Source organism: Myodes glareolus, chromosome 1 (genome assembly GCF_982192425.1).
Source record: "Myodes glareolus chromosome 1, mMyoGla1.1, whole genome shotgun sequence".
NCBI classification, from domain to species: Eukaryota; Metazoa; Chordata; class Mammalia; order Rodentia; family Cricetidae; genus Myodes; species Myodes glareolus.
The window spans coordinates 125,814,386-125,839,048 of record NC_142026.1 but is presented as its reverse complement, the minus strand read 5'-3'; the positions used below and the strand labels follow the sequence as shown (position 1 = coordinate 125,839,048).

The window sequence follows — 24,663 nt, the reverse complement described above, 5'->3', positions numbered from 1 at the left end:
CCTCTGCCCGAAAACCTCCTTCAACGGTTAACCCCCACAGTTCATTAAAACAAGCTGTTTGAACAGGTCCACAAGAGTTAGTCATCCTCAGAGGTTTAGGGAGCTTTGCTGTGCCCAGAGACTGTCTGGAGAAGGTCTGGCTTGGAGAATTGTGGTTTAGAGTCATGCATTCACAGGTTAGAGTTTGCCTGTGTCATGCACTTGAGACTAGTGGAGCCTATTAAAGTTCGGGACCAATGACTCTTTGGTAATTTATATGAACGTGCTTTAAAAACCTGAATGCCGAAACTCTTCTCCTTTCTCTCTGGTAACAGACACGGTGAAGATGTAAACGCCTTCCAAGATCAGACACCTATACCTGTGAGATTTGGAATGCAGATTCAAGAACCCCATATCTGCTCCCATGTGTCACAGATCTCCCAAGCTAGCCGGATTTGTAAATACATAATGATAGTAAACATATATTTTTAAATATGAAGAATTGCATTTCTACACAAACCACAATAATGTACAGGAAAAGATACATGTAGGCAGGGAAAAACTTGGAAAGATACACACTATGACATGAATGCTTGTATACTATCTGTGAGATTGTAGATGGTCTAAATTGTCGATAATGTTGTTTTCTTTCAATTTAATTCTATTTCTCTCTTGTTTATTCTCACTGAAGTAGTTACACTTACAACAGGTCTTCACAATAGAGGACAGAACTATCAAAAGCAAACTTAAAAGGACACGAGGGGATGCTGGGGACTGCTGGGTGCAGATTACTTACCTGCCGTTGGGATCACAGGGTTCATGGGAGTTTTCTCCTGGCCTTCTGATTGGTTCAGATGTGGGGTCCTGATGCCAGCAAACCCTCTAGTGTCTTTTCTGAAGAGTGTGTGAACAGTAACTATCAAGGAACCAGTTGTTTTGGTGGGAGGGTTGTGGGGACATTTTTCTGCTTGCCTACAGAACATAGAGAAATGCAGGTGGCTACTGAGTCCCTGGCTGCAGCTGCCTTGGAGACTGGTAGAACTGCCATCCGTCCTTTCTGAATTCTGACTCTTCAGTTCTTCCTCTGATCTTATAGAAGCCTTCTGCTCTTCTAACAATTTTTTTTGTTTTGTCTTGTTTATTCTTTTGTTTTGTCTGAACTAGTTAAGAGTTTGATTTCTGGTACATGGACCGAGTACACAGTTACGAAAATTTAAGAACAAAGTATGACTGTAGTTTTGAAACACTTGAAATCACCAATACTTACTGACTCCAGAAGCTATAATTGTCTGTGTGTGTGCCTGGCCTTGTAGAGGGCTGAGAGAAGAATACAAAAACAGACAGTGGGGATGACTGGCTCAGATTCAGATCATCCTGTCTGGAAGGGAGGCAGAACCCATCGTGGCTGCAGGAAGAAACAGACAATACCAGTATTGTTTAAGCTAAGGTTATGACCATAAAAATTAAATTGCTTCTTTTACTTATGAATGCGATGTACAGGATAACACAGTTACAATAACTCAATAAATTAGAAAGCAATCCCAGCACTAATTGGGCAACTGAAGGATTCTAAGCTTTGCTAAAACCTCAGCAAACTGGTAGAGATATATTACAAAAGAATCTGTTCTCCATGTGGGTTTGTGTCCTCAAAGTCAATGTAGTCATGAGCACTGAAACTTAATTATTCTAGGAATACTTGACATAGTGAGGCTTGAGAAGGAATGTCTTGTCTGTCTCTCTTTCTGTCTGTCTGTGTGCAGGCATAAGGTGTCATCAGGTGCCGTTCCTCAAGTGCTGTCCACTTTATTTTACTTTTATGAGACAGAGTCTCTCACTGGCCTGGGAAAAGTTCAGATTGGGTAACTAATGAGATCCAGGATTCTGCTGCTTCTACCTCCACAGCCCAGCAGTGCGATTCCAAATGTACACAACCATTGTTATCATTCATGACACGGGTGACCCAAGGCCAGTCCCACAAGGGGCGGCGGAGGATGACCAGAGGCTGTGGCAGGTGGAAGACAGACAGATATACCATGCAGACAGAGCTTGGGTATAGCGTTTATTTAGTGGGTATTGGGAAGGGTTTAAGAATAAGGGGTTATGGAGGGAAGAGATAAAGAGAGAGTGGGGGAGAAGGGGGAAGGCAGGGGCAGAAGCTGCCTCTTCAGAAAAGAGAGAGGGGGCGTGGGAGGGAGAGAGAGAGGGAGGGAGGGAGAGAGAGAGAGAGAGAAAGAGAGAAAGAGAGACAGAAGAGGCCTGGGATTTGCTTGCCTAGGCAGGAAGGGGGAGATTGGGAGTAGGCAGGGTTTGTCTCTTCAAGGGACAGGATACCTAGGTGACAGGGCAGACTGGCTGATTACAACATTCCCACCTTACTCTTATAATAAAAACACGAGGAATCAGGCATGGCAGGTTAAGGGGATGAGGACATTGGGTTCTCAAGACCACTTCCTGCTGGTTTGTGACACTGGAGTCTTGAGGGGGCTGAGAAAGCTAGGTACTAGTCACATCCTGGCCTGGGGTAGCTCGTTGCTTTACTCCTGTCCAGGATTTGTGGTGTGGAACTATCAGGTATCTCTTGGACCTGGTGAGGTGTTGGCAGAGCAGAGGACAAGGTTAAGTTTAGGAAGAAAAAATATTTTTTTTTTTTTTAGGTCCTGATAATTGAGGAAGAGGACGTTAGGACCAGGGAATTGAACGGGGTGTGTTTCTGACCTGTTTAAGGTAAATCCTTCAATTCAACTCTCTGGAACTCACACAAATATTTTGAGTTTGTGAAAACAAGTTTTAGACACATACATCGTATAAATAACAGCATATTTATGTCAGAATGACTATGACAGATGTTTTCGCACAATGAAAAGTATCTTTAGAAAACGACCAGAGAGAATTTGCAATCTTGACCTTGCAGCAGTGGTAGTAGTAATGCTCTGCCAGAGTTGGATTAATCGCTCATCAGCATTTTATTGATAATGTTAAGACTATGAACGGCAGCAAGAGAGAGAAATGAGAGAAGTTCCATCTGCCCTCAGGCCTTTATAACTCGCAGACACACTCCTTAATAACCTGCATTTGTATATCTTGAAACACCCTTTATTTAGAACATGCTAAGAAGTTATACTGATATTTGTTTGGTGAGGTTGTCCTTTTTAAACTGGCAAAACTTCTCAGCTGTCAAACTCCATTAGAGATCTTTGAGAAGGATAAAATTTTAATGAGTTATTGATTTTAAAAACGACGGAGAACTTACTCGAGTGGCTACCAAGAGCCTCTCCCCAGGGTCCTCCATGGCCATTGAGGACAGGGGCATCAGGGCTGTTTTTGCCTCCTGTTGTTTAGCTCAGGGCCTGCCAGGCTTTTGAGGATCCCGTGGATTAGGAAATCTGTAGGAAGACAAGCCTACCTTGCCCTGAGCAGTTAGGAAGTTGATTCCAGCAATTCTTCTGTCTGGACATCTTCAGGAGTTTAGATGAAAGGCAGTTTTCCCCAGTAGTTAGTGCTTTCATTTGATGAAGCGAATTGTAGATGGGTGTTGTTCTGTGCCCATCTGTTTTTTGTCTTCATTGGAGGAAATGGGGCGGTGCTGCTTCCAATCTGTCTTACTGTTATAAAGTCTTTTACTAATTAAACATTTAAATGCCATATTCCCCAGATCTCTGAGCACTTGAGGGCTGTTTATTGAGTATAGATAAGTTATGACTACCGTATAGGATCTGCCTGGAGAGCTGAGTCTGAGCTTGGCTGTGCTGGTTTTTAACTTAACAGGTGAGATTTATACTTGTGAAAGACAAAGAGGAAAAAGCTGTTTGCAATAGAAACTTAACAGTAAAACTGACAATAGTGAAGAACAGCTGACAGGAAAGGCTGTAGGTTAGCTTTTGTTAATTTGAAATAGATTTTTATAAACTTAAATTTTTGTCACTATATGGAATATATTTTAAAACAGAGTTGGATTACATATACAGTGTGTTGTAACAGATTTAAAAGTAAATATCAATTTAAAATATTTGAGACTTATTGCTTTCTTAGTCTGGAATGAGATACAATGAACAGGGCTCATTAGGACTGGGACTACTTAAAACATTTTTTAACAGTAAGTACATGCACAAATATACACAGTTGAATTTAAGTTTCATATACATATACAACACAGAGTTAAAGCTAACTTATGCTTATATAAAGTTAAGTTGAAAGTCACATGCATGCGCACACATATATTAAACAGGAGTTAGATGAAGTGGATGCTCTGGTGGGCCCTGCTGAAAGCATGCCTCTGTGCAAAACACACATGTAACAGAGTAAGAGGAATTTAGAGACAAAAACGTAAATAAACCTTGAGACCAAGCAAGGAATACCTCAGTAAAGATGGGGGACAGACAGATAAGCCATGTGGAGAGAGCTTAGGTATAAAGTTTATTTACTGGGTACTGGGAAGGGTTTAAGAATAAGTGGTTATGGAGGAAAAGATAGACAGTTAGATAGATAGATAGATAGATAGATAGATGGATGGATGGATGGATGGATAGATAGATAGATAGATAGATAGATAGATAGATAGATAGATAGATAGGAGAGAAGGGGGAGAGGGGGAAGGGATAGGTAGAAGCTGCCTCTTCAGAAAGACAGGCAGAGAGAGAGAGAGAGACGGAGTGGGGAGTGGAGTGGAGGTGAGAGATCTGCTTACCTTGACAGAGATGGGGAGACTGGGAGTGAGCAGGGCCTGTCTCTTAAAGGGACAGGATATCCAGGTGGCAGGACAGGCCAACAAATCACAACAGCCGTATCTGTCAGTTTTATTTTGTTTTGTTTTGAGTTCATGGGAAGAGGCTCGAACTCAGGCTGTGACACTTGCAAGGAAATCACCTCACCAACTGGGTCATCATCCTGATCCTAAAGTAATCCTTTGAATAATGACCCTCTTAACTGAAATAGAATTTATCCAAGTGAAAAAGTGCAACTTTGAATCCAATTCTATCTAGATCTGCACTGAACATGAGAGAATGCAGCTGCTTAGATTTCCTTTTAGTGAGTTTAATCTATTGTAACATGATGGAGCGAGAGAGAGAAAGAGAGAGAGAGAGAGAGAGAGAGAGAGAGAGAGAGAGAGAGAGAGAACAGGAGAACAGTTGGAGGTCTGGAAGAGTCCAGGGCAGAGAGAGAAAAAAAATACCAAACGTGGCCAGCAGACTAGATAGGGCTGTCTGTAAGAGAGAAGGATAGCAGTGGGCGGAGAACAGAGAAAACACAGTGACAATAGCAGGGACAGACAGAAAAGCCCAGCCACAATAAAAAGGACAATTGAAGGGTCTAGAAATAAGAATGGGAATATAGACGTATAGGAACCAGAAGTTAGAATGTAGAAAGAAAGACATATAAAGTTGTAATCCTAAACAAACTACCAACAGCCTTCTCAGCAGTTTAAGGGTCAATTATCCAAGGTGAGTTATTTTCTCAGTTGCTTAAGGATCTGTTATCAGCAGTGGGTTATTTCATTTTACAACTGGTTGCTCTGTTGGCAAGACGGAAGCATCCCTCTGCAAACTGAGAGTTAGCCCTAAGATAACACCCTGATTCACAACGGGGATGAGCTGAGGTAACTTTTAGAGGATGGGATGTATGTGACTTTTCAGTTATTACTGTGAGACAATAGTCTGTACCCTGTCAATTGTATTTTAATAAAATGCTGGTTAGCCAGTAGCCAGGCAGGAAGTAGAGGTGGGGCGATCAGGCAGGAAGTAAAGGCGGGGCAACGAGAATTCTGGGAAGAGGGAAGTTTCAGTCTGCCCTTGTGACCTAGCCACAGAGGAAGCAAGATAGTGATTGCCTTGCCAGAAAAGGTACCAAGCCATGTGGCTAACATAGACAAGATTAATGGGCTAATATAAAATGCAAGAATTAGTTAATAAGAAAAGCCTGAGCTACTAGGCCAACCAGTTTATAATTATTGTAGACTCTCTGTGTGTTCCTTTGGAACTGAACAACTGAAGGACCAGGTAAGACAGAAACCTCAGTCAACAGGTTATGCATTGTCCCTGCTAAGCAAAACTGACAGTATTATGGGGAGCACAGGTCTCTGGGAGGAGGAAAGCCTGGGGAGGTGGGAAGGGCTAGGATGATTGTGTGGGTTTTGACATGTATAACAGGTACGTGTGATACTGAGGGAGCCTGGAGGCCAGCATGTGCTTTGGTATGCAACCATAGGTAGTCATTTGTCCTTCTGCCAGACGTAAAAGAAATGATGCTTTTTGGCAGAGAGGAACCAGGATCACAAGTTCTTGAGGAATGCTGGTATTTATCTAACCACCAGAAATCTTATAGACCTGCTTGAGCATATTTCTGGATATGTGGACCACCTTTTGGAGTTTGGGGAATTGAGTTTCCTTTGGACCTGACACAGAATATTTGCATCTACAGATCCAGGCTTCAGTGTCACCTTGCAAGGAGGGCTGACAAGTTATTACAACTGTGTTGGACCTCTTTTTGGGGACAAGCTCCCCGACTGGTTAGTGTCTCTTTCTTCTCCCAGCATGGGATTCCTAGGGGAATTCCCATTTCTTTGGGTATGTTGTTTGAACAGTCTGATTGAGAGACAAAAATATTTCTTTCGATATCTTCATTCCTGCCAGACAGGTTGCAAGTCAATAACATAAACTAAATCCCTCTATAATCTGAAGAAGTGTTTTTATTTGCGCTTTTTATTTATTTTTATGTTATTTTAAGAGTTTGCAGGCAAAGGACCCACATTCCCTGCAGTCAGGAGTTTGAGAATCTAAGGACCTAAGGCTCTATGTGGAGGAAGACAGCAGTGTGGTCTTAGCCCCACCCTTGCAGGTCTGCTTTTTGGGTTTCTGACCAGCCAGGTAAACAGCTAGAGGCCTGGAGTAGTCAACAGTCCCAAGAAGGAAAATAAAACTGCTGAACTCACATTGTTCTTATTGCCAGGTTTCAAACCCAGGACAAATGGCTGAGGTGCCTTTTTAACATATCAGTGCAGACGTGGCCACATATTTGCCCATGATCCCTCAGTCCCTGTTTGTTGCAGGGTGTGCCCACCTCCTACCTTGAGCTCTTTGGTGGATGGGGGGCACAACTGCTCTTCCCTATGTAGTCCGACCATTTGGTTGCCCACTCCCTTTGTATTTTGGGGCTTCCTGGTTGCTGCGCCTGGTTTCCCTCTCTCTCTTCCTTCCCCTTTCCCTCTCCCAGAAGGCCGAGCTCAGTTCATACACGTTCACTCCGGGCTCCCCCAGATGTTCAGATCTCTCCCTCTGGCTATCTCTCCTGCATGTCTTTAATAAACCTTCCCCTCCACCATACCTAGAAGTAGTCATATCCCTTTTCTTTGCTTTTTATTTCTTTCTTAGTTCGCTTATCTCACCTGGTCATTGCCGCAATGAGGTCTCCGAAATCCAGCAGTGAACTGAGCGTCACTGGTGGGGAGGAGGTAAGCGGGGTAGCATTGGTCCTGATATTTTCTCCCCTCTTCTCCACCCAACGCCCTGACCCAAGCATTTCACATTGATCTTCAAGGACCTGGGAGGGAACACTTTTCTTATTTCCACTCAATGAACCCTTTGTCTTAGTTCAGACACATTGATATTTTTCTGATGTAGGTGGGCCTTCTGTTATGTGTTATTTACATTGGTTAATAAAGAGACTGCCTTGGGCCTTTGATAGGACAGAAAATTAGGTAGGCGGAGTAAACAGAACAGAATGCTGGGAAGAGGGCAATGAGGCAGACGCCATGGAGCCAGCCACCTGGTCAGACATGCTGAATCTTTCCTGGTAAGCCACCACCTTGTGGTGGTACACAGATTACTAGAAATGGGTTAATCAAGATGTGAAAGTTAGCCAGTAACTAACTCTCTAGAGATAATGGGCCAGGCAGTGTTTAAATGAATACAATTTGTGTGTTGTTATTTCCGGGGCTAAGCTAGCCATGTGGGAGCCGAGCGGAATGAAAAGCAGGCCTGCCCGCAGCTCCTCACTACACCAAATCCTGAAACATAATCTTTAGAGGCTACACATCACATTGAAAACTCTTTGTATGAAGGGATTCGAAGACCAGACATTGGTTGATGTTTGACATCATCAAGGTTTATAATTCTGGAAGCCTCAATGGCTTCAGCAAGAGAATGGCATACAAGCTAACAACTGTGCACAAGGACAGTAAGAACTGTCCGATGCCTACTTCTCTAAGGATGCATTTCTGAGACCAGCTAGTTATAGTGTGCTTCAAGCTGGCCCTGGGATCCTAAAGTCACATGTGTGTTTTTCGGTGAGTTCCACCCTGATGGGTCTGCAGCAGCCCTGTGAGAAGATCGGCTTTTAACCCTTCGTCTTTGCTACATCAATTAAATAAATCACTTTGTTTTTATGAGTCAGTGTTCTTCTGTCTGGACATGCTTGCCTGAAGTCAAGTAATGATTCGTGTAAGGGAAACGAAATAAGATGGCCAGGAAAGACACGTGTTAAGGGGAGAGAAATCAAAACAAAGAATCTGCATTTGGGGTAGAGAAAATTAGAGTCAAGATTCTCTACCCATCCACCACCCCCACCCTACCAGGTCACGGTGCATGTAGAAAATATTAGATGGGTATAGTCCTCAGGGGTTGAAGAGAGGGAAATTGGACCCCAGTCCTAGCTGCTTATAGCCACAGTGGTCTATAATGGACACTGGGAGCCCTGCCCACCGCTCAAGACAATGAAGAAAAAGAGGGTGGAGAAATAACACTAACCTACCCCAGTTCATTCACAAAACCTGCTATGAGCCCTCTGTCTATGCTAGGCAGTTCTTGTATGCTTTCCTGTATGTGGCTTTCCAAGCTGGAAATACTGAGCTAATGCTAATACTGACTCTTTTTACACCATTTGGTCCAATAAGTTAGTGCACAAGGAACACTTACCCACTACTGAAATCCTTCATGCAGCAGCTTCCGTTTCTGGCTTCTGTCTTTGCTCAACCCTCTAGGGCAGAAGTGCAGCTGCTGAGTTGGCTTTTGCCCTCCTTTGCCCCTTAAGCCTGGAGGCAGAGTTTACCCAAATTGTCTCATTTGCTGTGTGACAGCCATTGGGCAAACCCAGGTGAAAGGCAACGGTAAAGAACCCAAAGTGCATGATGCTTGGGAATTGCCTCTTAGGATCCAGAACCTAAAGAAAGAATAAGGCTGGGAAGGGAGGACAATCATCCAACCTATTAATTAACTCAGAGAGTAGAAAAGCAGTTGCTTTGAGTGATTTTCCTGTTCTGAATGCCAAGGCTTCTCATTGCCTTTGTGGTGAAGTAAATATGTTCCCCCAGATCCTTAACAATCAGGCACAATTTTATTTTGTCTCTTATGAATGGTGGAAAATAGGGAAGTGGACTTAGACTCACAAAAGCTACTTGAGCAATGATTCTCAACCTGTGGGTCCAGATCCCCCTCTGGGGTCATATATCAGATATCCTGAATATCATATACTTACGTTATGATTTATAATAGTAGCAAAATTACAGTTATGAAGTAGCAACGAAGTACTTTTATTGGTCGGGGCTCACCACATCTGTATTAAATGGTTGCAGCATTAGAAAGACTGAGAACTGTTTCTGAGCATGCCCGTTTCTGCATTCCTCCAGGCCGTTTTTGGGGTTCAATGATTCCGCAGATTTGCACAAGGGCAGAGTGCTGTTCAGGTCCGCCCTCATGTCACCTAACCACTCCACTGAGGTGCAGCTCAAACCCCGCAGAGGTTGTTTCCTTATTGAGGTCTTGGATACACATTTAGCCACCATGCACATTTTGTACCTTAAAAAATGTACACAGGTGCCTGAATCTCTGTGTTTAGTTCAAATAGCTATTTGATATTCTCATACAATCTTGACTTTCTTTTTCATTGTACTGTTTACCTTTATAGCTGCAACCCTAGAGCCTGGGAAGTAATCCATGTAGTCACCACCGAAGGACCAAGTTAGAGCTGGGCAGAGGTAGCACACACCTTTAATCCCAACACTTGGGAGGCAGAGACAGGTGGACCTCTGTGAGTTCAAGGCCAGCCTGGTCTACAGAGTGAGTTCTAGGGTAGGTGCCTAAAGCTACAGAGAAAAACCAAAAAAGAATAAAAAAGGGACCAACTTAGAGTTTCAATCGTGTTGTGAATACACAACATTCCCAGTATAGGTGACTTGATAGAAATTAGTTTTAGATAAATAGTAAGTTTAAAATCATAGCAATACGGAAACAGTGTAGTTAGGTTCACTGAACATAGCATTCAGTTCCACTGTCCAGTGCAGAGACACTAAACCTTGAAGCCTGAAGTCAGGGTAGGAAAGGCTTTACATGTGTGGATACCTAGAAGATGCACGAAAAGTCTCGGGTGCTGGCAGAGTCTGCGTCCTTGGGCCGAAATATGTTTTATATGAGTGGCATTCGGCTTTTGGAAATATATGTAGCTGTGCACTCATGACATGCATGGTTTCATACAGGTCTATTGCACATCAAAACAAAGGTTTTCTGGAAAAACAATAAAACCTAAAACAGGTCACATGACTTAGAGAAGCTAATACTCTATTGATCGAGGGAGGCTGGGTTACTATGTTCTGTTCACGCTAACCATGGGTTCTGTCTGGGCCCCAGGACTCTGCTGAGTGGAGGAAAGTCAGACTGTCCATATGGAAGAAACATGAGGCTTGGAAAACCCTTGCAATCTGGAGCATATTGTTGTGGATACGGCTCCCCCTAGTGTACTGAACAACATAGGTGCCCCACACAGTGACCAGACACTTCTCCCCCTTCCTCAGGTTGATTTGAACCACTTGGGATCTGTTTAGCATGACTACCTTTCTCTTCTCTCATCAACCAAGAGACCAACCTAATCAAGAGGGCGGGACAGTTGTCCTGTATTCCTCTTGAGCACCGATAGCCTGGGCATCATGAATTGACTTGATATAAGCAAACACTGCAAAGATATGAAACATATATTAAAACTGTACTCATTTACTTTATTATTAGTTTTGAGACAAGGTATTACCGTGTAGGCTTGGCTGTTGTCGAACTTGCTATATAGACTAGCTGGCCTCAAACTCACAGAGATCTGCCTGTCTCTGACACTCCAGTGCTGAGATTAAAGGGGTGTGCCATGCTTTTACTTCTGAAGGTTTCTACACTTGTAGGTTTCCATAGGACATCTTCAAAGGTCTGTATGGTTATCATTTCCCATACACCTCCTCAATCCTGACCACCCATTTCCCAGAGATGTGGACCCTGAAAGGCCCTGCTCATGCTCTCATAGATGGTCCCACACCCATGCACATACAGGCAGAACTGAATGAGCTCTGTGGGTAAGAGAGAAGGGGGAGTGGGGAGAGGGAGAAAAAGAGAGAACATATAAAGAGGTTGAGGACACTGGAGGCAGAATAGGGGAGGAACTGTAGAGGAGAGACTAGCCAAACACATTATATGCATATATACATACTAAATAAAATTCCTAATTAAAGTGATTTCTAAGACAGTTTCTACATTTTTCCTGATGTAGGAGAACATATATAAGAGACTGAGCAAAACCGAAAGATGATTCTGAGCTACGCACTAAAGGGTTATTTGTCCCCATCTTGTATTTCTCAAAATGCTTATCATCTGCAAATACACATTGCTTGAAGGACACTTGCAGCCTGTGGAAGCAGGAGGAAGGCAGCTCCTTTGGAGAGGTAACTGTACTGCATGGCTTATCCAACAGGAGGCTTCTCCAGTGTTGTTTCTGGAATATTCATCCCTCAGCAAATCTAGCTCAGGTAAGGCTTCTACCTCGGACAATGTTGAAGCATTTGGGGTTTGGCAACGACAAACGATTTTGAAAGGAACTGCAGTATGCCTCAGAGCTCTCATGATGCGGTTCCAAGGCCACCGTACGTCAGCACAGCTCTTGAGGAATTGTGGTAGTTCCCAGATTAACACATTGTTATGGTTTTTTCATGCTTATTTCACAAGCTTGCTTCACTAATTTTCCTTTGAGGATGCAAACTGGCCTAGGGTTTCAGTGTCTTTCAATCACAGGTAGAGAACAAACAGCGAAGTGTGCAGAAAGGAGAGAACGTTAGGTCTGAGGTAAACAGGTCAGTTCTGAGGACATTTGTGGTCAGGGTCGCAGCTCTCTTCTGTGTGTGGAAACCGGTACCGAAGCATGTTAAAGTCCTTGGCAGCCCTCGAGTAGATGTGGAGGGATCAGCACACTGTAGGCAACACCAGTCCATTATAGCAATTACATCGCTACCTACTGAATGCCACTATTATAACTTATTTTTGTCACAGCTATGATTTGACTTCTAAGAATGAGAATCAGGGCTTTAGAAGTATGGGATCATATAGATCCAATTTCCATTACTTCTTTTTTTAAATCAAAACGTTTCCTTATAACAGCCAGACAGAGTGGTGCATGCCTCTAATCTCACCACTCAGGAGGCTCAAGCAGAGGAAGCCTGAGTTCAGACTTGCTCTCAAAAGCGTGAAAAGAGAAACAAAACCCAAACTGTCTTTCTGTGTGCAGCCTCCGTGAGAATCCACATGGCCCTTCCTCGCTATTGTTGTTGTTATTGACAGGAGCCCAAGTCCACAAGATACTCTGAAAGAAGGCGGAGGAACTAGCTGTGACATAGGGCAGGCGAGATGGCTCAGAAGGTCAAGGTACCTGCTGCAGAGACGATGGCCCGAGTTTGATCCCCAGCTATCATGTAGTAGGAGGAGAGAACTGATGCCTGAGAGCAGTCCGCTGATTTCCACACATGCATACTGGTACCTCATGCACTCACACACATTCACACATGCATACATACACATGCTAAGTTGTAACAGGAGGGGACCTGCTTGTTGGGGTTTCTGTCCCGCCTGATACCCCACAGGGGGCAAGCACCAAAGAAAATCACACAAAGATCTCCATAAGTTATAAAACTGATTGGCCCATTAGCTCAGTCTTCTTATTAGCTCTTGTAGCTTATATTGACCCATTATTCTTATCTATGTTAGCCACATGGCTTGGTACCTTTCTTAGCTAGGCAGGTTACACCTTGCTTTTCAGTGGTCTGGGCAGGAGTGGGGGGAATGGGCTTCCTTCTTCCCAGAATACTCCTGTTCTCATCACCCTGCCTCTACTGCCTGGCCAATCGGCATTTATTTAAAACATGATTGACAGAATACAGACAATTCTCCCACACCACTAAGTAAATGCACATAATAAGTAAATAAAAATAAATAAATAAATAAATAAATAAATAAATAACTGTTAACAAGAGGTGGATCCTGGAACTCACAGTGAGGCCAAGTCCTCCCAAAGTCTTCGAGAAAAATCAAAATCCACATAGTGTTTTGTCTTGGGCAAAGCATAGTGATTAGGACGACAGAGGCCAGGACAAGAGAGACAGTCTTTGCTTTCCTTCTGCCTCACCGGTAGTTGGATGAGCCTCTCCATGTGAACTAATTTCCCACTTCAGAAGTGCATCTTCCTGGGGACTGAGCAGTGCCTTGGGCACCAACCTTGTAGTCATGAGGAACGGGGCAATGCAGACCTGGACTTACATGTAGTTTTATGATCGCTAGCTTCTGTTCACTGGCTTGGGAGAACTGGGGCTCTTCTTTGAGCATTTGGGAAAGGAGGGTGGCAAAGACTCACTGCAGAAGCAGCTCGTAGATGTCGCTGGACCTTCTAGCTGGGTTGCTTTCAAGTACGGGGAAGTCAATTCACACCCATGCCTGGTGACTAAGTAGGATTTGAACTCCGGACTTTTCTGGAGACCCGTCTACGTCTTTGTTTTGTTCAGCTGCTCCAGGCTCCAGCTGCTAGCCAGCGTGCCGTGTCTGGCAGACCCATCCTGCAGGCTGCTTCTCCTCACGACTGGAATCAAAGGTGTTACAGGTCAGAGCTGAATGTTCTGGCAGACACGCCACGGACGGACGGCTCCATGCCTGCTCAAAACATACAGTGTCTGGCGAAAGCCAGATTGAAGATCGCTAACCTCACCCGCCAAGATTCCAAAAGGAAAAACTGAGCTCAGAGTTTTCCTCTTCGTAGTGATTTTTCTTCCCTTCTCTCTCTCTCTCTCTCTCTCTCTCTCTCTCTCTCTCTCTCTCTCTCTTTCCCTCTCCCCCCCCCTCCTCCTCCTCCTCCTCCTTTCCTCTCCTCCCTCTCTCTTAAAAGGGAATCCCCATGTTTACAAATTGAAATCCAAAATGCACAAGCGGTCAGTTCAGGGATCTGCGACCCACGAACATCTGTGTGTCTGGGGCTTCCTTGGGAATCAGTAGCAGCCTGGAGAACAGCGAGCCAAGCCTGCCCTAGGCGGAAAGGAATTCTGCAGAGGGAAACTGTGAGGAGGCTTGAGCTCTCTGGGACTGGTGAGCCTCTGGCTGTGCCTTCCAGGGACATGTCTGCACTCCGCTTCAACTGGTTTTATGAGCTGCACTTTGAGTCTACCTTTTTTTTTTTAAGTGAGTTGTTTACTATTCACACATTTCTTTATCATCAGACAAAGACAGTAAGCATTTTCAGCCAAATAAAACTACACTTTCTTGAAGGCAGCTTCCCAAATTTGACCCTGCTTTTTAAAAATAGTTACGGAGCATTATTCTGTCTTTGATGAGCGGCTGCCTGCGAGGGTTAATTTTCATTGTCAATTTGACCGACCGGGAAATTACCTAAGAGACAGACCCAGAGGTTTGTCTGTGAGGGAGTTTCTAGGGACCTTTAACTGAGAAGGAAAACCTACCTGGAGTGTTGGTGTCAGTATCTGTAGCTCAGGCGTGGGGGCAGAGGCCGGGTGACCCCTGCATCCTTGTCTTCCTGCTTCCTGACTCCAGACACAACGTGCCTGGCTTCTCATGCTAGCTTCCTGCTCCTCTGCCTCTCTTCCCCTGACAGGGTGGACTATACTCCCTCAAGCCCCCAAAAAGTCTTCTTTAAATGGCTTTTGTCAGCAAGAATAGTAACGAACACACAGTATATATATGATTGAAAACCAAATAGTTCATTGGATTAACTAAGTACCGACTTTAGAATTTTATAAAAGGAACTTTAGACCCAAACAAGCAATGCAGAGGTGGTACAGCCGGCTTTTTGTAGTACTCTGGATTTCAAATTTCATTCAGTCAAATTCAATTTCCTGAGTCATAGAAAAAAAATCATTGAAGAGGAAAGAGCCCTCCCCACTCACCACCTGCTAAGGAGACACTCAGATTTCTTGAATAAGTTGTGTTATTATCAAAACAGACTTTTCTGTCAGTTAATACCCAGGTTCTGATTTATTTTACAAAAGAGTCACCTTTAGCTGGAATGTTGTGTCTAACATTACAAAGCATTGGGTGTGTGTGTGGGGGGGGGAATCTGTCTGTGTCCACCCCCTGCTCTCTCTCTAAGTTCCATTGAACCACAGCATTAAAACTTCCCAGGGAGGCATTGCCGGCATGAAGACCACTCTCTGACAAGGTAGAGAGGCTCTGCACGCCTATGCTTCCAGCCAGCTCACACGCTGAGATGCGGCACGCCCTTCCTTCCCTACGCTATAGTACACAGTGTAGATACTTAAGGTGACTGAAATGAGAAAGAAGTTTTACCACCCCACCCTCACATTCATGTATTTGAAGACTTGGTCCCCAGTCAGTGGCACTGTTTTGGGAGGTGATGGAACCTTTAAGGAGGTGCAATCTTGCTAGAGGAAGTACACCCCTGTAGGGCTTTGGAAGTTTAGAGCATAGTTCTACTGCTCTCTGATAAAATGTGATGTAAGCATCCTGCACCAGCCACCACGCCTGGCTGTCGTCAACGCTGCCCACACCATTATGGACTACCTGTTTAGAACCGCGAGCTAAGTCTTTCTTCCTTAAGTTGCTTTGGGGCATTGTATTTTATCACAGCAACTTAAAAGTAATACTGTATCCACAGTATGTATATATATAGTATATATATATATATATATATATATATATATATATATACTATGTAGACACAGCAGCAGGACACTAAACCCATTAGTGCACATAGAAATAGAGCCAATATTTTAGTAATTTACACATATAACTAAATGCATGAATGGCTGGCTCAAGAATTTTAGCAAGGATTTTTAATTGATTTATTCATTTATTTGTGTGGGGGAATTAGAATTTTTTTGTTGAGGGGGTCATCTAGTTACAAGGATGAGAGTTGATAGATTTTTTTCAAGGACACACACACACACACACAAAAAAGAAACCAACACATCTTGAGGAAAGAGGGAAGTCTTTAATTTCCAACTATCAAAATAATAGAAAAAAGGTCAACTTACTTATATTCATTTATTTCTATGGGTAATGAATAAGTTAAGGAGCACTTCACCTCAAACACAGATTGTTTCTATTCTTTTAGCTAAGCTAATGCTTTAGTTCCATATATATTTCTGAATTCCCACCACGGTCAAACACCACCTTTTAATTCTTAAACAACAACAACAAAACGATTAACAAGCACTTTTACAGCATTCAAGGATGTCAGCTGAGGGTTCATAAGAATAATTTTCCTTTTTTAAAAAACATCCATCTGACCAAAATAAAATCATTTTAATTAACTCCTTCCTGAGTAACTAAAACCTTGGAATGTGCTGAAAGATTATAATAAATAAGGCAAAGACCAACTAGCTTCAAATGTATTTTCTTCTTAAATTAAACTATGTAAAATGTACAATATATTTCATGAAGTACAAACTATGTCGGGCCAGGGCCCAAGTGGACTGATGAAGTACCTTGACTTCTGGGATCTAGGGGCCATGTGCTGGGACAAAATACCACAAGGGTCCTGCAAGTAATATTAGCCCCTTCTGTGAAGTGACCGTGGACAAGAATAAACGTCTTTGCACACAGCAAGTGCTGTGCAAGCTTCTAGAAAGAAGGGGACCTGCAAGAGTGACCAGCTGTCCTGGTGTTTAACAAAGGCAGGGAAAAACAAGCCAATACAACTTAATCTTCAGATTGTGAGGCTGCACAGCGGGCCAGTTAACCATCACTCTGTCTCTGTAATGTCATGGAGATAGATGACTTACAAAGCTCCTCACCGCTGCTGTTCTGAGTTTGGAGCACGCAACTGTTTTCTAGGCTGCTCTTCAAAGTCTGGTTAACCGAAGGGCTCAGGTCTCCCAGAACAGCACAAAGGATATTCCCCCTCTGTGAATGGTTCTCTTATCTACTTCCTGTCCCAGTTCCCTGAGGCAGAAAGGAGACTCAGGAGCAGCTAGTATTGACCTTAAGTCTCCACGATTCCTGCCTTCCCTGGATGCCTGTGGGCTGGAGTCTACTTAATGCATTTTGTGATGAAGTAGCTTCCGTACACACTGGACAGTTTCCAAATGACTGGCTTTAGACTCTGGTGAGTGTCCAGTGTCAGTGAAGAAAGGAAAAACTTCTTGGGAGAGTTGATGGTCTCTGCAAAGCAGAAACCATGGAACCTGTGTCAAGTCAGAGTCCTGCTTACTTTAACTTACTTGGCTAGTGTTCTTCCAGGGCTGGCTCTGGGGTAAACCTGAGGCAGACAAAAGTTGTCACCATCGTCCATCCTGCTGCCACCACTGCACTCCGGCTCTCAACTAGTTGCACAATACCCACTGGGTAGAAAATAAATTTCCAGGATTTTTTTTTTTTTAAGATAGACACAATTCAGAAATTAAAGGAATGGAAGCATCACGGAAGGTGGGGAGTTGGCAGGAGGGAAGAAGTGGACGGCATATTTTGGTACAAAGAGATTGGCCAGTGTCTACCCGGGTCACAAGGGGGCACCAACCTACTCAAAAGCTGGTCAAGCAGTGCCCTATTCAGAAGTCTTTCTGTTTCTGGCACTGATGTCCCTGGGGAAGATTATCGAGAGCCAGCAGGTTTCATAAAAAATGGTTCTACTGCTGTTTTCCTGGGACTTGCTACTAAATACAGCAGCTCTTGCAGGTTTGGAAGTTATGGAAGACACCAAATTCTGTAAAGCACAATTTTCCTATGAGTGTGCTTGAGGGATTGTGTCCGATGTACAGGCAAGCTTACGGTTATCCTGCCGTAGATAAAGGCCAAAGGTAAATCAGTTTCTGGCCCTTCCACTTGTAAGAATCCAGAGGGCAGAGAGGCTTCAGACGGCCGCAGCCTTTTCCTGATGCCACACTGTCCTCGTTTGATCTGCCCTGCCAGCACTCGACATAACAAGCACACGCCATACCTCGTTAGGCTCCTTCCAAACAGAGCGACGCGTGCAGATGGAAAGACTCACTGCAGCTCACATGCACGAGCTTTGATCTTGACAAGCCTCCCCAGCTCTGATTGGCTGGGAACGTGGGTGCCAGAGCTGTCTTGTCTAGTTAGTTGATAACTAACTACTCTGTTCTTGGTGACAGTGTCCCCTGAGATAGACCAGAGGCAGTGTCCTACCTATGTGGGCAGATACTCGATAACCAGGGGGCCGTCCCCCACATTCCTATCAGTGCCCCTTCTACTCTTAGATGCTTCTAGACTCCCCTCTCTCTGAAACGTTTGTTTCTACTGCCGGATACAATATCTTTACCATGGAAGCAATATTTTTCGAGACATCTTACAAATGATAAAACGCCTGGATGGGAGGACACATTTCTCTCTCTTTTCTCACTGTAAGGGGTGGGCAGAGGATGGGAGGCCCATTCTATGAACAATCTAGTGTAACTGGGAAAGACTCAAGGAGGAAAGAAAAGAAAAACACAGAATAAAATAAACAAATAAAACCCGCAAAACCGGGCATCTCCCAATGACCCCAACATGTGGGAATGTTTTGTTCTTTTTAATGCAACCGAGCATTAATGAAAGTCCCTTCAGAATTTCTCTTTCCCAAAGAACTTTCTGGAAATGGGGGACACAGCCACGGTGGCAATGTCACACTCCTATCACCTTTTATAGATATCTTCTAGCCACTTTTCGTCATCTTGTTCCTCGTCGTCGACTGGCTCCTCGGTCTCCAGAGGGGTAGGAATGAAGAACTGTGGTCGCAGAGGGGGTCTGCTGCTGCGAGACTTCAGTCCGAGCTTGCGCTTCAGCAGGTGGAACTGCTCTTTGACGTAGTGGTAGAACTCGTACTCAAACCTCATTCTCTGGTAGAGAATCTGCACGGCCTCGGGAGAGGGGACCGTTTTCTTCACGGTCACAGTCATGTTGCCAAGCTTCCTATGCTCTGAAAAAGAACCAGGGAGCCCATGAGTGACTATCCGTGAAGACTTAGCTCAGAAGTAACCAGGGTGTGTGGGTGTGTGCGCCTGCCTGGTATTGGGCATCCAATAAAGAGGAGAAGCTGTCCCCATGGGATATGGCAAGGTGTCTCATTTCTAGACTGGCGAAAGAGAATTCACTGTTTATGGTCTCCTGCAGTGTGTTCTAAACCAAGTAGAAGGCAGGTGTGGTGGGCTCAGCCAGCTGAGCGGGTCAGGAGGGAGGGGAGGATCATACTGGAGTTGACACTTAGCTTGCTAGCACAGTGAGCCCCTATGTCAATGAAAACCAATACACAAACACTGGAGGAGAGAGTGAGGAAGAGGAAGGAGAAAAGATTCTTGCTTATTATTATTAATTATTGTTGTTGTTGTTGTTATTTATTGACAGGCTCTATTATGTAGTCCTGGCTGTCCTGGAGCTTAATATGTAGACCAGGTTGGCTCTAACTCACAGAGAGTCACCTGACTCTGAGCCCCCACCCCCACCCCAGTCCCAGGGCTAGAATTAAAGGTGTGCACCACCACATCAGACTATATTCTTGTGATTTTATTATCTAATTTATTAGTTAAATTATTTGAGCCAAACCGTTCTAAAACAAACCTGAAGAATGTTACAAAAATCACGTGTGCAGCCATTGGTTAAATTGTTGAGAGAAGTAGGTAAAGAGAGAATGTAGGCACAAAAAACAAACTTCGGGGTGGGGGAATAGCTGTTTCCTTCTGCCCAGGGAAGGGTTCTCACTCAATGTTCCTGGTCTCTTGCTCCCACCCCTCTTCAGGGAGGCAAGTCGTGTAGATTACGACCGGGTTTCATATTTTTGTGCTGGAGGAGGAGACTCAGAAGTTGCTCCCTGGGAGGGCGCATCCTGTCAGGTGGTGCAGGACTTCATGCCACATGTGAAGTCATATTCTTGTCTACCCTCACATGCAAGGCTGGCATCTGGACTGGCATCTCTATGTCTCCAGTGTGCATTTATCAATTCGTTTAGAACCCAGGTGTGAGAAAGTGGGTGTTATTTATTAGCTCCCCAAATCCCAAAGGCAAGCACACAGGACACATGCTGGTCATCCTAATGAATTCCGTGGGAGGTAGGTCAATAGGCTGTAACCGTCCTAGCAGCTGACAAAGAATTTTAACACACTACACTGCTCTTAAAATAACAGTCACAATTATTACTAGGTATGACACCATTTGGAAATGTTTTCCATCAAGTCTCTTAACCAAAAGCTTCAGTAGAATTAGCAACATTTTAATAGTATCCGCGGAGTAAGTCCAGTACACCACATCTGCTCCTGGGCAGCCCTGCTCTGGGGACTCCACTCACATTCCTTCAGATGGCCTTACTTTATCCACATTTTATAAGGCAATGAAATCTGCAGGAAGATCCTAAGGGGCTTTCCCACACAGTTACCCCACCGCCCTGACAACTCTACCCACTTTTGGGAAGCACTGGCCATAATAAACATGAGTCCAGGCTGTCTGTCTGTCTGTCTATCTGCAAACTCCTCAGAACAGGCAGAGAAAGCAAAGGGGGATTTCCCATTTCCATCTCTCGGGTGACAAGAGACCCCCATGTGTATTTCTGTTTCCTCGGTATGTTACTCTCCTTAGCCCCGCCTCTAAGCACCCCTATGAAACATGAGGAACAATGACAGCTGCTTCACAGAGATTTTAGGAGAGCTGCTTTTATTTTTAATTGAATTTTTTAATTAAACTCTCGTTTTACATTAACATCCAATTTTTGCTTTATCCACCTTTCCTTTCAGTGACGTTCACTGTTAATCAATTCCCCCACCTCTCCCTCTCTCTCTCACACACACACACACACACAGACACAATTCATTTTTGTGGGGGTGGGGTTACGGCAAGGACTTAGGTATCTGAGGCTGGTCTCGAACTTGCTAGCGGTAGCAATCCTGAACGCCAGAATATAACCACTGGGAAGTGAAGGCCTCACCCGTGGGCACCCTTTGATAACTCCCAGGGGTGCGTGACTGTCATGCTCTCTGGGGACACTCACCAACGAAGAATCCAAGCCAGAACACTTTCCATGAAGGCAGGAGGGGGCGGGCAATTCAGCCCAAGGTCAGTCCGACAGTGTGTTTGGCCCATAGAATATTTGTTCAGAATTTGACTTAGTTCTATGGACTTGGTCTAGTTCATGTGGAATATGAATTTCTGGCTTTCCATAGGAGAAGGCTATGGAACTCGGCATGACCATACCCCTGAGAGAGATGGTGCACTCAGAACCTAAATGGCAGTTCATTTTTTTATGTCCACCTGCCTCATTGCTATAGAAATTCTCCAGCCCCCTTGCTCCAAAGGCTTAGAAACTCTGAGTTTTATACATCTAGAAAGCAAGGGTTTTATGTGAGTGCTCCCATCAGGCCCCCTCGGTGTGCCCACTGCCACCTCGCACCCCTTTCTCTGCAAATATTTATTGAGTAGCCATTTGGTACCAGGTGCGGGAGCCGTGGAAAGTGAATGAGACATTGTCACCACCACCACCTACAGACGTTCTGACAGCTTGCCCCGTGCCATGCTTTGTGAGACTTGAACACACATTTTCGATTCCTGTGACCCCCCTCCCACCCCCAATGCTATGGGGGTCATTTACCACCTTTACAGACGTGACTCTGGAATCCAACACCCTGCTCAGGCTCACAGAGCCGGAAAACAGAGGAGTCAGAAGTTGGGTCCGAGAGTCCGACAAGCTGATCCAAGTTTCACCCACGCTAAAGTGGAGCTGGTCTCCCAGGCTAAGGGGACGCCTCCGCCTCCCACAGAACCAGGGGGCACGGGCAGGGGAAGGCAGGGCATTCTGGTTTGCTTCTTGGCATCAGCACTTCCCCTCCATGGTCACAAGCCGGAGTTAGTGGACCTGTTTTAAATACTTTGCATAAACACGAGGCTTTCACATCTGCCTACCTTGGAGTTCTCCGGTTTGCCTAGTTTACCAGCAAGCACCCAGGACCTGACAGACTGGCTCAAGGTGAGAAACCTAGCATGTGAAGTCCTGAGCCTAGAAAGAAGGCTTTCTGATTCCCTTCTAGCACCTTCTGGCTATATCACAGGCTATTAATTTCCAAATGGAGTGGAAATCTATAACCACCCACTTCTCCAGGCCCAGTGTGTACTCTGGCATTAAGGGGATTGCTCAAAGAGAAGGGCTTGAGTGTTCTAACTTGGGTGGGGGGAGGCAGTGCTGTGGGGAACCTGGGAGGATCGGCCGAAAAAGGTAGCAGCCAGCAAAAGTGTTTTCAGAATGAAAGGGACTGTGTCTTTCTCAGTGTTCCCTCCCCACTGCCCATCTCCACACCTGGAATGTAACAACGGGCCACAGGAGTCTATTCATTTGAAACCTGCATTTGAAATCCATCGGTAAGACTGGATTAACCCCAATGGCGGCAACTTTGGGTGTTGATGTGACATAGGCTGTTGCTTGCAAAATTCCCTTCTCACTCGAGGGTCTTCCCTAAGCAAAACTCCATGTCTAGAAAGTGGATTTCCTGAGCTAGGCTAGGGAAGTCATGGCTGCTCTGGACAGGTTGTGGAATCTGATTTCCCTCCCATTCCTTCTTCTGAAGAAATCATGTAATGGTGACAGGTCACTTTTACAAATTTAGTAAGGCTGAAGGATTACCATAAGGGATGGCTTGCACAAACTTAAACATCCGTGCAGACAGACCTGTGTTGCTGCCGCATTGCAATGAACAAACTGGGTGTATTATAACTGTAGGCAACAATGGAAGAAATCTGTACACCCTGCTCAGAGCGACAGCTGTGTGACTCTTTTGTTGTGTCACTTGTTTCTAATGATTTGTCTGGACACCATTTTGAATACTTTTTCATGTTGTTTTATCATTATCATAAGAAAAAAATGTTCTTTTTAGAGATGGCCCAAGAAAATGTTTCTGGCCCAAGCGTGAGGGCCGGAGCTCAGAACCCTACCACCCATGGAAGAGGCTGGGAGGAGGGACAGTCTGCCTGTGCTCAGTGCTCTGGGGTGTGGGTTTTTTTTTTTATTTTTTATTTTCTCTTTGGGGATCTCCTACCTAGCTCCTAAATAAATCACACACAGAGGCTTATTGTTACTTATAAATGCCTGGCCTTAGCTTGGCTTTGGCTTATTTCTAGCCAGGTTTTCTTAACTTAGATCCCATCTACCTTTTGCCTCTGGGCTTTTTTTTCTTTTATCTTACTTTCTTTCACTCTTTCTCTGGTGCTGGCTGTCAGCTGGGTGACTGGCCCCAGTGTCCTCCTCTCCTTGTTCTCTTTCTCTCATTCCTTGATCTCTCTTTCTTCTCCATCCCCTTTTCTCCTTCTATTTATTCTCTCTGCCTGGCAGCCCCACCTATCCTGTCTCCTGCCTTGCTATTGGCTGTCCAGCTCTTGATTTGACCAATCAGGTGGTTTAGACAGGCAAAGTAACACAGTTTCACAGAATTAAACAAAGGCAACATGAAAGAATGCAACACATCTTTGCGTCATTAAACAAATGCGCAACAACACAAACAAATGTAATACATCTTCATATTCTACAAGACAGGAGGCTGAGACAGAAGATTCTCAGGGCACACTGGCAGCTAGACAAGCTAACTGTTAAGTTCTGGGTTCAGTGAGAGACCCTGTCTCAATAAATAACATGGAGAGGAACTGAGAAAGACATCTGGCATCAACTTCTGCTTCTCTGCACATGTGTGCACATTGTATACATGTGTATACACACCCATGTGCGCACACACACACACATGCAAAAACAGAAGAATTAGAACATTCATTCAGATCACACCTATTTGGTACTATGTGCCAAGGGACCTGCTGTGGATTTAACTTAAATGGAGACATTTTGATCAATCTTGACTATTTTCTTGTAGAAAAATGTCATGCCAGGCTCCAGGGAGCATCCTCGGAAATCTGAGCTTTCAGAAGGACTGCCCAGCACAGACCAAGTCCGACAGGGCGTTGGGGACCTCACCCTGGTTCAATACCATGTCACCACTGCATGGACGGACGGCGGGGCCATTGCAGAATGTGCAGGTGCTGTGTGCCGACACCTGGCCCTTCCTACTCACACCAGGCATTCATTGTTCAAACATGATAATAAATATTGCCCTCCAACAACCGTGCTTGTGTGGAGGATTGTGTGGGAACAGGCATGATATGTTTAACTCCAGCTGAGGCTATGAATGGATTTAAATGGCTTTACTGACCCAGATCGGGACATTTGGCTAAAGCCTCAACTCTCTCCACCTCTGTTGCATGGACATAATATGATGTTTAGACTGGTTCATAATCTTCAGGACTCTCAAAAGTTCCTTTGATGTAAATAAAAAAAAAAAAAGAAATTACAAACCTGCCGCTTGCAGCGCCCCCTTCCACCCCTCTCAGTCTGTCAAACATGTATAATGGAAATACGTTGTTGCTTGATTCTGGGCCAGGATAAACAATCTGGAAACAGTGTGTAAACTCAGCTGCAGCG

General features: G+C 44.5%; 1 protein-coding gene across 1 annotated transcript in view; it reads right to left on the bottom strand.

Annotated features, from left to right (window-relative positions):
• Positions 1-16,198: 16,198 nt before the first annotated feature.
• The window catches only part of Ust (uronyl 2-sulfotransferase), a 280,068-nt gene continuing 271,603 nt past the window's right edge, over positions 16,199-24,663 (bottom strand). The window contains exon 8 of the mRNA XM_048425248.3: positions 16,199-19,143. Within this exon, the coding sequence (XP_048281205.1) occupies positions 18,860-19,143 (284 nt within the window). The 3' untranslated portion in view covers positions 16,199-18,859. The remainder of the gene's footprint in view (positions 19,144-24,663) is intronic.